A 12,717-nucleotide genomic window follows, 5' to 3' on the forward strand; every position below is an offset into this window, starting at 1 on the left:
ATTGTTTTGTCACATTTTATTTTATTTTATTATTTTTTTTGAGACAGAGTCTTGCTCTGTCGCCCAGGCTGGAGTGCAGTGCCGCGATCTTGGCTCACTGCAAGCATTGCCTCCTGGGTTCAGGCGATTCTCCTGCCTCAGCTTCCCGAGTAGCTGGGACTACAGGCACGCACTACCACGCCTGGCTAATTTTTTTTATTTTTAGTAGAGACAGGGTTTCACCATGTTGGCCAGGATAGTGTTGATCTGACTTCGTGATCTGCCCGCCTTAGCCTCTCAAAGTGCTGAGATTACAGGCGTGATCCACCGCGCCCAGTCTTTTCTTTTCTTTTCTTTTCTTTTTTTTTTTAATTTTTACTATGAAGGGTGGTGGCCTGGAAGCTCTCCAGATAGTGTGTCCAAGATCTTCTTCCCCTGCTCCCAACACTGTCTTCCCCACCCATGGTATGCTAAGTATTGGGGCAGAAATGGTGAGGGAAAGACACGGTCTGCCCTTACCCAGTTTGCAGTGTAATAGGAGAGTTTTACATTATTCAAACAACAAGTTAAACTGTGATAAGTGCTGTGCGGAGAAGACTCAGGGAAATAAGAGAAAATTTAACAGAGAATAGGAAAGATGACATTGTAATAGTTACAGATATAAAGTAATATAAAACAGCTCTCAGTTTTGCAAACAATCCTGTATCTTAATGCCTTGTCTTTCTCTCTGTTCAGTCTACCTTCTCTTCATAAGTAAGTTTCTTAAAATTTCTCTTGTCCTTTTTATGGGAGTATCAGTCATTCTCTCTTCATGATTTTGAAAATTTCTCCTTCTATGATATTCCAACAAGACCAAGCTATGCCTACCTCTTTTACAGCTTGATCGAGGAAGGACCATGGGCTTGAGAGTCGAGCAGATGTATGATTGAAGCCATTTTAGCCACTTCACAATTGAAGGATTTTACAAAATTTCTAAGTTTTTTGAGCCTCTGGTTTTTTTTCCAAGTTTTTTTTTTAAACAACAAAGTTCTCAGTCTTTGAAAGATTTGAGTTAAATGTCTACAGGCCTCATTAGAGAGGGAATAAGACTGTAGAGAAAGATGTCTAACACACCTGTAAGATGATTAAATTAATATAGCTCCATAATAGGGTACCTATTAAATGCTGAGTTGGTCAGCTGAGAATCGAAAAAAAATCTCAGAAATATTTAAAGCATGGAAATTCAAATAAGTACACAGAACAGGGAAATTTAATGAATTTTTAGTATTCTAGACCCATTTTAGCCCATGCTATTAAAAATTCTATTCATTTACTTTTTCTCTTGCTGATTTTATGCTTAAAAAGTACCAGTTTGTCTACAGGGAAATAATAGGCTGTTCCTCTGGTTGTATTTATTAAACTTGGTTAACACAGCTTAATCTTTTCAGAGACAAATCTGTTCCAAATGTGTAATTTTTAAATTATTCATTTACCCAATAAATACTTATCAAGTGCCCACTGTGTGCCAAGGTACTAGATTTTTCACTGGGTATTCAGTAGTGATAAGAACAGAACTGGTTCCTGCCTTCATAGAACATTTACTTTAGTGGAAGAGATAGATATTTTAAAATAAACACACAATAGTATGTAAGTACAAAACATGATAATTAGGGACAGTCAAAAGCAGATTCTAACCTATAAGCAAGAAGGGAGCGCCTGCATTGTGGTAAAATGATGAGTATAATGAGGCCTGTAGGAGAAAATCACCAGCCTTTATCTGACCTATGTTTCTGCATTAGTTTTACTATTTTATTTAATTTCATAAATATCCCCATCACAGGTCAATGAGAAGATCAAATGTGCATAAGCCAACATTGCGATCCAACTGCAATCTGACTTTGCAGGTATTCAATAAATGTCAGTCTCTTTCTATATTCCTTCTCCAAATTATTCCAATTCTGATTTTAAAGGAATATTTTCCTTCTATTGCTTAACAAATAATTGTGTTAGCAAATAGCAGAAGTATGAATTTGTAGTTAGAAACAGAAAGCAGAACAAATGAGTCATTATTTTCTACTTACATTTATAGGCAGTTGGTCACTCATATATGGCACATACATACTTTCTTTTTGTTAGAATTATATTATGAGACAGTTGTAAGAATAATGACATATCACACAGTAGGTAATCAAGTCAAAATTATTGAATGAAATATCTCATAACTTGCAATAAAGAAACTCCACCGACAATTTATGGTAAAATTCAAATATTAAAACATATTTGAATAAAATGGAGAGAGTTTATAATTTTCAGTTCATCACAGAATAAAAACCTGCCATCTGTAAAGATATTTCCACATTTAATACTCTTAGTGATGTTCTTTGTTCTTATAAAAAATAGAAGAGTAATAAAAGAAATAAATTACTAAGCTAGTAAGTTATGCCACTATAATGAATGAAAATGGAATTATCTTGTTGAGTTGAGGATCAATATTATTTATTACCAGATGCTCTACTGATAAAGCTGATAATGTAATAATCAGGGAAGTAAAATTCACCGGCAGTTTCACATGTTTTCATCTCTCCTCATAAATTTAATTTATTGTAGCTTTACCTGATATACCACCTTCTCAATATAGGCAAAGTCCATGGGACATATTATTTACTACAACTTTAATGCAACTAAATCCCACCATTATACAAAATCTATAGAGCATACAAAGTAGAAGAAAATCACTATGATAAAAATAAAATAGACTACCTAAGAAAACCATTTTAAGTGTTTCATATTGCTATATGAATATGTTATGTCTCCATCTTACTCTTCTCCTTTTAGCAACCTATAACAGCTTTCTGTTCCTCTTCCCTGTGATCTGGATTTGACCAGTTCGCTCCTGTGTCCAGATTGATCTTGCTCCCACATATGTCTTATATAACTCTCACACTCTCGTTCATCTCTAAACTCATTCTTTCTTTCTGACTTCCTAATGATGACAGGTTTCTGCATCTTAGAATTAATCCAAGTTTGTCCATTACAGAGCAACAATTGTCTTTTTCAAAAAAATCCTTTCTGAGCCAAACTCTTCAAACTGCGGCTTATATACTCTCTCCAATACTAATCAATACTTCTTTTCTTAACACTCTGAAAGGTGGCTTATTGACCTACCACTCTATCAGAATGGAACCTTCTAAGAACAATATGCAGGTCAAATTCCAAGACCTTCTCCCAGACCCCAGCTTGTTTAACTGGCAGCAGTATTTGCCTCTGGAAATCATTTTTCCTAGAAGTCTCTTCCTCCCTTACCTATTAGAGCCCTCTGCTGTTTTTATTTAGGTTCTTGAGCTTCTCCTCTCTTACTCTCCTTTTCATTAGCCAGTTGATGGTTTCAAATATTGACTGTTTTCTATTATGTTAATTACTCCAAAATTTTTGCCTCAAGTCCTTGTCTTGCTTGCTCCAAAATTATTATAGTCTGTATTATTTTAGTACTTCTATTTGTGTCACTGGTCCTTGAGTATTTCACAAATTGAGTTCACTGTCATCTTCCTTTCCAGTTTTGGTCCTGCTTCTCACTTTCTTATATTCAACAATATAACCCAACCTCTCCATCACTCATACTTGAAACTCTGGCAGAGTCTGGTTTATTTTTCTTCATTACTCCTTTATCTCATCAAATGCCAAATCCTATGAATTCTGCTCCTATATTTGCTATCATAGCTGTTTCCACACCACCATTCCTACTATTACTGACCAGCTCCTACTCTTCTGACATCTCCACTGGACCAAAGAAATAGCCTCTGAAGAGGCCTCCTACCTTGCATTCTCTCCTTTTGTCAAATCACTGGCACACAGCCATCAGACCAATTATTCCAGAAAATTCAGATTAAAACTCCTATGTTCAAATGCATTCCAAATAAAATCCAAGATCCTTATATCCACATGACCATTCATGAACTGACTCCAATGTATATTTACAATTTATTTCCTGGTACTATCTCACATATCAAATATCAGGCAAGCTGAATTTCTATTTGATCACATCTTGTACTTTCATTCCTACTGCCTAGCTTATCATATTGTATAAATTCTGAAAGCCTTGTCCTCATCTCTGTAGTTTCATTCACTACCAATCTTTCAAGGTCTAGCTCAGTGTTATTTCTACACAAAGACTTCTATGCTTGAGTTATCATTTATGGAATGATTACTATATGCTAAGCACACATAGCTCTATGTGTGTTAATTATTTCACATCAAACTGACAACCACCCTTAGTTTTAGATGGGATATAGAGTCTCAGAGGGTAAGTAACTTGTCCATGGTCTCACAAATAGTAAATGATGGGTAAACCTGGGGTTCCAACTACAACCTTCTGACTCTGGCTAACCATCGTACCTTGCCCTCAACTTCATGCCCTTTGTAAGACCTTGAACTTGATGTGTTCATCTCTTATTATGTTTTTCACTGTGTACCTCATTTAATAGTTTTCAATTTTTTTTTTTTTTTTTTTTTTTTTTTGAGGCGGAGTCTTGCTCTGTCGCCCGGACTGGAGTGCAGTGGCCGGATCTCAGCTCACTGCAAGCTCCGCCTCCCGGGTTTACACCATTCTCCTGCCTCAGCCTCCCGAGTAGCTGAGACTACAGGCGCCCGCCACCTCGCCCAGCTAGTTTTTGTATTTTTAGTAGAGACGGGGTTTCACCGTGTTAGCCAGGATGGTCTCGATCTCCTGACCTTGTGATCCGCCCGTCTCAGCCTCCCAAAGTGCTGGGATTACAGGCTTGAGCCACCTCACCCGGCCAATAGTTTTCAATTTGAATGTCACATTTGCTAATCACTTGATGGATGATCTCTGGAAAATTCATGGTGCCTTTAGGTAGTAAATGGTTACTTAATAAATGTCTGTGCCTTCATAGATGACTATATAGTTCCCTTATGAGAAAATTTGGTATGTCATTCTGCTCTTAACTTTATCACATCTAATATCTTCTGACCAAGCGTCAAGGTCTTCAGTAATCTGTAGTTTTAAAATTAGATGGAGATGTATTTTTTAGGGCATTATTTTTCATGATGCCTCAACATTATCCTGTTATTCTAATTAGGTTCAACTACAATCTTTCAAACAATGCTCACTGCCACCTCTGTTCTTTGCTGCCAATGTTTATTTTTCACGAATGTCTTCTATCTCTTCCCAAGTTATAACTTATTCTTCTTTCAAGGTTCAGCCCCAAAATACTTACAGATGTCTTCTAGAGGTAAAGTAATGTTCTATCAATTAAAATTTTGATGAGAATGATATTATTATGTGTATAGGTTATTCAGTGTCAAATCTCCCCAGAATCTAGAATTCCCGCAGAGGTTCATGTCTTATACTGCAAAGCTCTAAGAACACTATTAAACACATGGTAGATACTTTAAACTAATGGCAGTGGGTCCTGTGAACTAAGATTATTCTCATATAAGGTGCATTAGAGAAGTTACTTTATTATCATAATAAATTGGTTAAAATGAGCTCTTTAAAAACAACTTTTTCACATACTATGTGGGTCTATTCTAAGAAGTTGTTCCTATCATTTCAACCAAAAAAAATCCAAGATAATTTATTCAGTTACAATTTAGAATTGGCCTACAAAATAATAATATAATGGGTTGGGTGGTTAAGAAGGGTTTTCTTAGTGAATATTGAGGTAATGATTTTCCCTAGTGCTTACTTTTTAAGACCGTAAAAGCATTCCAATTTACATCTTATGTGACCTTGTTTGATCCACATGACATATTTGGTGAGGACATAGAAATGCATTCACCAACTGCATACAAAATATGTGTGCAACACTTTGTCATAAGAATTTAACTTTTAATGGAGGTACACACTGCTTCAAATAGGCTAAAACATGCACTATATAAAAAATCTTTACATTTGACTTTGTAATATTATCCTTTCTACACTTTGCATTGAATTATCAATTCAAACAAAACAGTGAAACTGCCTTTTAAAACATGAGCTTTCAAGGCGGCAGAGCATCACCTACTGTTCCTGTGGTTTACTAACCCCAGCTTGGTCCCTTTTTATATTCCTACTGCTCCAAACTGAGAAACGGACAACTACAGATATACAGGCCCAAAGGGTGGAACCAGGTATAAATAATCCCGTTTGTCTTGTTTTTCCTAAAATTGTATTCCTTTTAATTCTATCAGTGGAAGAAAAAACATCATAGCCACTTTATCATGGTATGTTTTTAAACAATCAGAGTAAGAATCAATACACTTCTGAAGGGAACATTTGTCTAAGCCAATTGATCAGATGTGCCTTTGATAAACCCAGAATTTCCCAAAGAAAATCAAAGTTTGGTTCACTGGGAAGGTGGAGAGATAAGAAAGAATTTCAGGCACATACATTTCTGTGATGGTCTCTGGAAGATTTGTGGGGATCTCAGTGAGACCTTTCCCACGACAGTCTACGATATTGTTGCTACAGGTACAGGCGGCAGGGCAGTGCAAAACGCTACAAGAAGGAGCCATAAATGACTGGTGACCTAAAAAAGAAATAAACAGGAATTATATTTTTCCTCCTGAATATCATAATTGTGAAACATACAAACTTAGCTCAAGTAACAAAGCATTTCACATAAATAAATCTCTTTAAATACATGATCATAAGATGGTCCTATATTTCTAAAATATATTTTAGGAGGCATGCATTTATATATTCAGGTCAATAAAGCAAATGAGAGGAAGTAAATGAGATTCTAAAAACTGGTCATAATACTGCTAATTTTTTAAACTATTGTGAGAAAAGCTAAATTCAGTTTCAAAATCAGAATTACATTCAAAACTATTCTAACTTCCAAAAAACCCAGCAACTTCAGACTAATTTATATTCATTCCTAATATGCTTAAATAGAGCTTGGTCTTTATCAAATTCATGTGGCTTTATTTACTTTGTAATTTCTTTTAAAAATAAAACAAAACAGTAATACTTCTATCAGAAGATAATTATTGCTCAAATTAAATAATCATATGCCAATAAATGTGGAGAACAATTAGATAATTCAGAATTTGATGTGTTGATAGGTTCAAAATTATCAATTTCTCTGAAATTATAATAATAATTTGTATAAAGTAATTTTATTGCTAATAAAAAATGATTCTCTTGGGGGCTTCGAGTAATTTAAAATTTTAGTATAAGTAGCTCCCTTTCTATATGTACTTTTATCACTCAATATTTGGAACAATTTTTAAATGAGACATTAATGGTTGAATGGTGAGCAACAGAATATCAACACAGTTGTACTAAATAAGCATCTGGAAATGCATGGTTTCTGGAAGACAGTGGGGACTGCCCTTTCCAACCTGCCGAGAAAGGGCCCTAGTGGTGGTGATGTGCCAGGAAGAGGCTGCAAGCCAGCTGCTAATCCTATCCCTCTAAACAAGCTCTCAAACTACAAAAATATCCTCAGTCTAAAAAAGAAATGTGAACTTGCCTTCTTCCTCATCTAGAAAACAGAAAGGAAAAAGTGAAGAGAGAAAAAAGTGGTTAGTAACGAACTGTTAGTCATTTCATTACTTAATTTTTTTAAAAAAGCAATCAGACATATTGAGAACATTCCATGATCGTACACAAAAATTTTGCTTAGATTATAAAACATGTGAAAAAATACATACAGGGTCTAAAATATAACCATTTAAAAGCATCAAGTACTAGTCATGTCTCCCTACCCCGCCTTTAAAAATCTGTGAACTACTTATGATGCATTATACGTTTCTTAAAATTTTGTTTTGTTGTATTTTGAACAGATACTTCTGAAGCTGAAGCAGAACCAACACTACATATATATAAACAAGATACTATGTATCACTGTGTGTGTGTGTGCGTGCACGTGTATGTGTATGTAATCAAACCACCTCCGTTGAGATCCTTGGACTCAACTATATAAACTTCGGCAAGGTTATTCTGTTTCACAGCATTTGAATCTCCAAATATAGAGATATTGCATTTCTCATACAGTTGTTATGAGGGAGGTGAAGTGAGGTAAATATATGTGAAATACTTAGGTTGGTGCTCAAGCATATTAAAAAACTCAGTAAACGTTAGCTATTGATTGATATTAGACACAGCCTATGTCTTACTTACTTATTTATTTTATTTATTTTTTGAGGCGGAGTCTCGCTCTGTTGCCCAGGCTTGAGTGCAGTGCTGTGATCTGGGCTCACTGCAAGCTCCCCCTCCTGGGTTCACGCCATTCTCCTGCCTCAGCCTCCTGAGTAGCTGGGACTACAGGTGCCCGCCACCTCACCCGGCTAGTTTTTTGTACTTTTAGTAGGGACTGGGTTTCACCGTGTTAGCCAGGATGGTCTCCATCTCCTGACCTCGTGATCTGCCCGCCTCGGCCTCCCAAAGTGCTGGGATTACAGGTGTGAGCCACCATGCCGGGCCTATTTTATATATATACATATTTTTTTTGAGATGGAGTTTCTCTGTTGTCACCCATGCTGGAGTACATTGGTGTGATCTCAGCTAACCACAATCTCCACCTCCCAGATTCAAGTGATTCTCCTGTATCTGGGAGATACAACCTTCCAAGTATCTGGGATTACAGGCATGCACCACCACACCCAGCTAATTTTTATAATTTTAGTAAGAACGGGGTTTTGCCATGTTGGCCAGGCTGGCTTGGAACTCCTGACCTCTGGTGATCCGCCGGCCTCTGCCTCCCAAAATGCTGGGATTACACGCGTGGGCCATGGTGCCTGACCCTATGTCTTATTTTTGATTTCAGATTTTTGTTATTAAAGCTGGTCATTTAATATTTGTTTTAAGTAAAACTGAACCATTAGTATACATGTATGCATGGAAAGTATTTTGTTACTTTGCAACTGTGGCTGAATTGCCCTTTGAATTTCATAGCAGGGATCTAGGATTAGCTAATCATTTTTGTTTTCAATTGTTAACATAAAAGTAGCTATAAATCATTACATAATGGGAAAATAAAAAATTACAAGTAGAGCCATATTTAGCGAGTTTCCATATTTCCCCAGGAGTGGAAACTGAAAAGCGTTTTAGCATAATCTAGATACAAGTAACCAGTACTTGCCAACCGATATAGTAAGGTCTCAGAACATATTTTCACTGGAAAAGAGGATCTCTGTAGAGTGATTAGTGCACAATTGCCCATTAGTGAACAACACTGAAACCTTTGAGGCATGCAGCCCTCACATTCTGTTACATAATGGATACAATAAACACAATAACATCATTCTTCTTTCTCCCTTACCACTGCAGACAAATTCTCGTTTTTGAACCTCAGCTACATTATGGCCTCTCAGGTGGGAGGGGCCCATACACTGAGTGTACAGACCAACCCGGGGCCTTTGGCGAAGCCAGTCGGAGAGCCAGGCCAGGTGGCAGTCACAATACAGGTTGTTTGAATGGAGTCGACTAAATGAGAAAAAAAGGAAGTGTAAAGCAAGAAAACAGAAAGTTGTCATTTCATTAATAATATATACCTTTATTTCTTAACATAGAAGTAAAGCTAAGCAGATTCCAATATAATTACTTTTCCTAAAAATTAAACTGATGTACAATCACAGAATCAAGTCTCTCTTCATTTAGTCTGAACTGAGCAATTTATAGAAGCTTGAATATGTCCATAAAATTATGTTTTAAATGAACATATTTCACTTATGTTCCTTTAAAAGAGGAAAGAGAAAAAAATAAGTCCAATGCAAATTGCTCCACAGTTCCAACATCATGAGAGCCAATAGGGGTGGGGTGGGAGAGTGGGGAGACTGGGGGAGGGGCAAGTTAGTAAAAGTTGTGGCTCCCAGTTTGAAATATCAGTAAGTCCTGCCATTATGAGTCTCTATAGAAACCACTTGTAAAACCTTTTCAGCAGGTCACTTGCATTTTTGCTGAACAAGACAGAATAATAATTCAATATAAAACACTTTTTTCACATCCTTATTCCCATTTCCTTCTTTTGTTGTTTAATCACAGAAAAGGGATTAGCTCCTTTGGCTCCTGGAGACCTATCCTCAAAGAGCAGCGACTGAAATTAAAAGGCACAAATGGCTGGGAGTGAAGGAATTAAGTGAGTCGCTCTGTGTTGGCAGGATCCACACAAGATCATGGATTGCTTCCAAGTGGCAAATTGCACTTCTCCATTAATAAAATATCAGACAAATGTATCCACTAAATTAGGTAAATGACTTCAAACTGGCTTTTATGTTTTCTCAAACTAAAGAAAAGGACATCCAAAGCTATAAATCAAAGCACTATTCCCAGAACCATCTATGACACAGTAATACCATTTTAGTCCTTTTAAGCTGATGTGTTCAATTCTAACCCAATAACAGTAATGGATATTAAAACATGGAACTCAGTCCAGAAAGATAATTAGACCATAAAAATGGAATTTTTAAGTAGCAATGATACTATAGAATAATGACCCAACCAAAGCAAAGGAATTTAAAGTTAAATGACTGCTTTGCATTCTCCTTGAGCTTGTAGATAAGGAACACAATTCTTTGCTTCGAAACTAGAAGGCGTACCACAAAACAAAAAGCTACATTTTGGGAAAGATGGGTGACCTCTGGCTCGGTTTGCTTGGAAGTTGAAGTTCTGTCCTTTGGAAGCCACAGAGGCACATTCCATATCCTTGTACTCTAAATATTTCCATCTAAACCAAGCATATTACAAAAATTCCAATTAGGTGTGCACAAACTCGAAACGAGAAAAGAATGTAAAAATTGAAAAACCTGATTAGTAAGACAGACTCATGAATTTCTACAAGAAAATAAGGGACACTGTCAAAAAAATTCAGATGAATGTTTTTACAATTTCGTTGGCTTTGTTTTTGCAAAGATTGAAAGCTTGATCAATTTCTTTTTTTAAAAAAATGCCTGAAGTTAATGGGAAATTATAGTTTTGAGTGAATTGGGCTGTTAATTCAGTCAGATTAGTCTCATTCTGATAGCCCCAAGAATACAGAATTTAGCTATGTCTGTATACTTGTAGAATTCCTTTATTTTGCTAAATAATATTCCAAGGCAATTATAATGATGTGTTATTACATACAGAGTTAGATTTCAGTAAGAAAAAAATGACATTAAAATTGGTATTGGCTAGTTCATTAAAAAGCTGGTAATTCAAAATTTTTATTAAGAAAAGAAAATTAATGTTTTCCAGTTACAAGCTATCAGAAAATGAGAAGTATTTTGAAAATCTAATCAAAATATATTTATCCAACTTAAAAACACTTTTTTTTTTTTTTTCCAAGAAGTCTGATGCTTTGGTTTTGTTTCCAATCATGTCCTACATGTTATATGTAATATACTTTTTTTAGGTCAAGGTGATTCTGAAATTCAGTTCAAATGAGATTTAGCTCTGAAATTCTATAACTTAAAGTCCACCCTGGGCTTCAAGGATTTTAAAACCTACCCTCGGCTTTAAGGTTTACTTTTTCTTCAAGAGAAAAGAAATAGCTATAGTCAATACTTTATTAGACCAAAAATATCTTAATGTCCATCTGTAACCCCACAAAAGATACTTTTAAATATAAATGCTGACACAACCTTAATTATAGAGGCACTAGAGGGTGATGCTATAATTTCACGTTATAAGGAATGTTGGAGAACCAGTTTAGCTTTATTAGGTCTGCTTGCAGTACAGCAATAAAATCATAAAGATTTCCCATTTATCATTTCTGACAGCCAATCAAGGAGTCTTCCATTTCTTAATGAAATGTGACCTCCACAATAGCTCAAAGTAAATGTTGTTTCTTTTTTTAACTCCAAAGTTCCCATAATGCATATCATTTAAAAGACATCTTTCCAGTTTCCAGAATAATAGCTCATTCCCACAAATATCAAATCTAGTCTTTTCCCAAGTTGGGTTTTCCTTGTCTACCTTGTAAGCTAGTGGTCCCATCCTTTGCTTACTGAACATGTTATTCAAAGGGAAGCTTTAATTGATTAATATGACCTTTACATATATTGTGACTACTTACAAAGTCCTAAGTTTAGGCATATGGTTGAAACTTGCCACAGAAAGTCTAGTAATGTTGTTATTGTTGAGAGTGCTGTAGAATTAAAAAGAAAAGTTAGAATTTTTAGATACAAAATTGATTGATCATTGTATATACTAACATAGAGAAAATGTCTTGTACTATGCTTATGCAGGACAGCTACCTGGTGGAGACGACATAGAGAATACACTACTCTATAGACAAGTTGATAAATAATTTTCATAATTTAACATGTTACTGTGCATTTTGTTTTATTCAACATTTACCACAAATTTATGGCTCCATTCATAGCATGTTTGACTATTCACATTCTACTTTATGTACCTTGTGCATGCATGTCTATTTATGATATTGGTTAGGAAATAAACACGGGATAGTTACAGTTGGAAAATATGCCCAATTACATTTCCGTAGAGTGGCATTATGTGTAATTAGTGTCCATGAGTCAATAAGCGTATTTGAATTAATATTCTCTTCTGAATTCTCATAGCAACAATACAGAATCATTCCTGTCAGGCCTTGGAACAGAGTCCTGATAACTATTATTTACCGCAGACATCAGCCACTGCTGTAGTTTGAGTGGAGAGAGCTATATCTATATCTGGTACTTGTATCATGTGGGGATGAAGTAACTTGCTGTAGCACCATGTTAAAAGATTAATCCATTCTAATGGTTTTTAGTTGCAGTAGCATATATTGGCCTTTGTTTAGTGCTGTGTGGCAGCAATCATGGTTTCTTGAG

General features: G+C 35.7%; 1 protein-coding gene across 4 annotated transcripts in view; it reads right to left on the reverse strand.

Moving 5' to 3' along the window:
- Positions 1–12,717, reverse strand: part of SLIT2 (slit guidance ligand 2) — a 368,029-nt gene that overhangs the window by 120,237 nt on the left and 235,075 nt on the right. For 2 of the 4 annotated variants that reach the window (XM_023206992.2, XM_023206990.2), the window contains exons 7-10: positions 11,958–12,029; positions 9,225–9,388; positions 7,434–7,445; positions 6,347–6,485 (exon numbers count right to left, since the gene is read on the reverse strand). In XM_023206992.2, the coding sequence (XP_023062760.1) occupies positions 6,347–6,485; positions 7,434–7,445; positions 9,225–9,388; positions 11,958–12,029 (387 nt within the window). The remainder of the gene's footprint in view (positions 1–6,346; positions 6,486–7,433; positions 7,446–9,224; positions 9,389–11,957; positions 12,030–12,717) is intronic. The other 2 variants (XM_023206993.2, XM_023206991.2) reach the window with 1 other exon arrangement.

This window comes from Piliocolobus tephrosceles, chromosome 3, assembly GCF_002776525.5.
Source record: "Piliocolobus tephrosceles isolate RC106 chromosome 3, ASM277652v3, whole genome shotgun sequence".
Lineage (NCBI taxonomy): Eukaryota > Metazoa > Chordata > Mammalia > Primates > Cercopithecidae > Piliocolobus > Piliocolobus tephrosceles.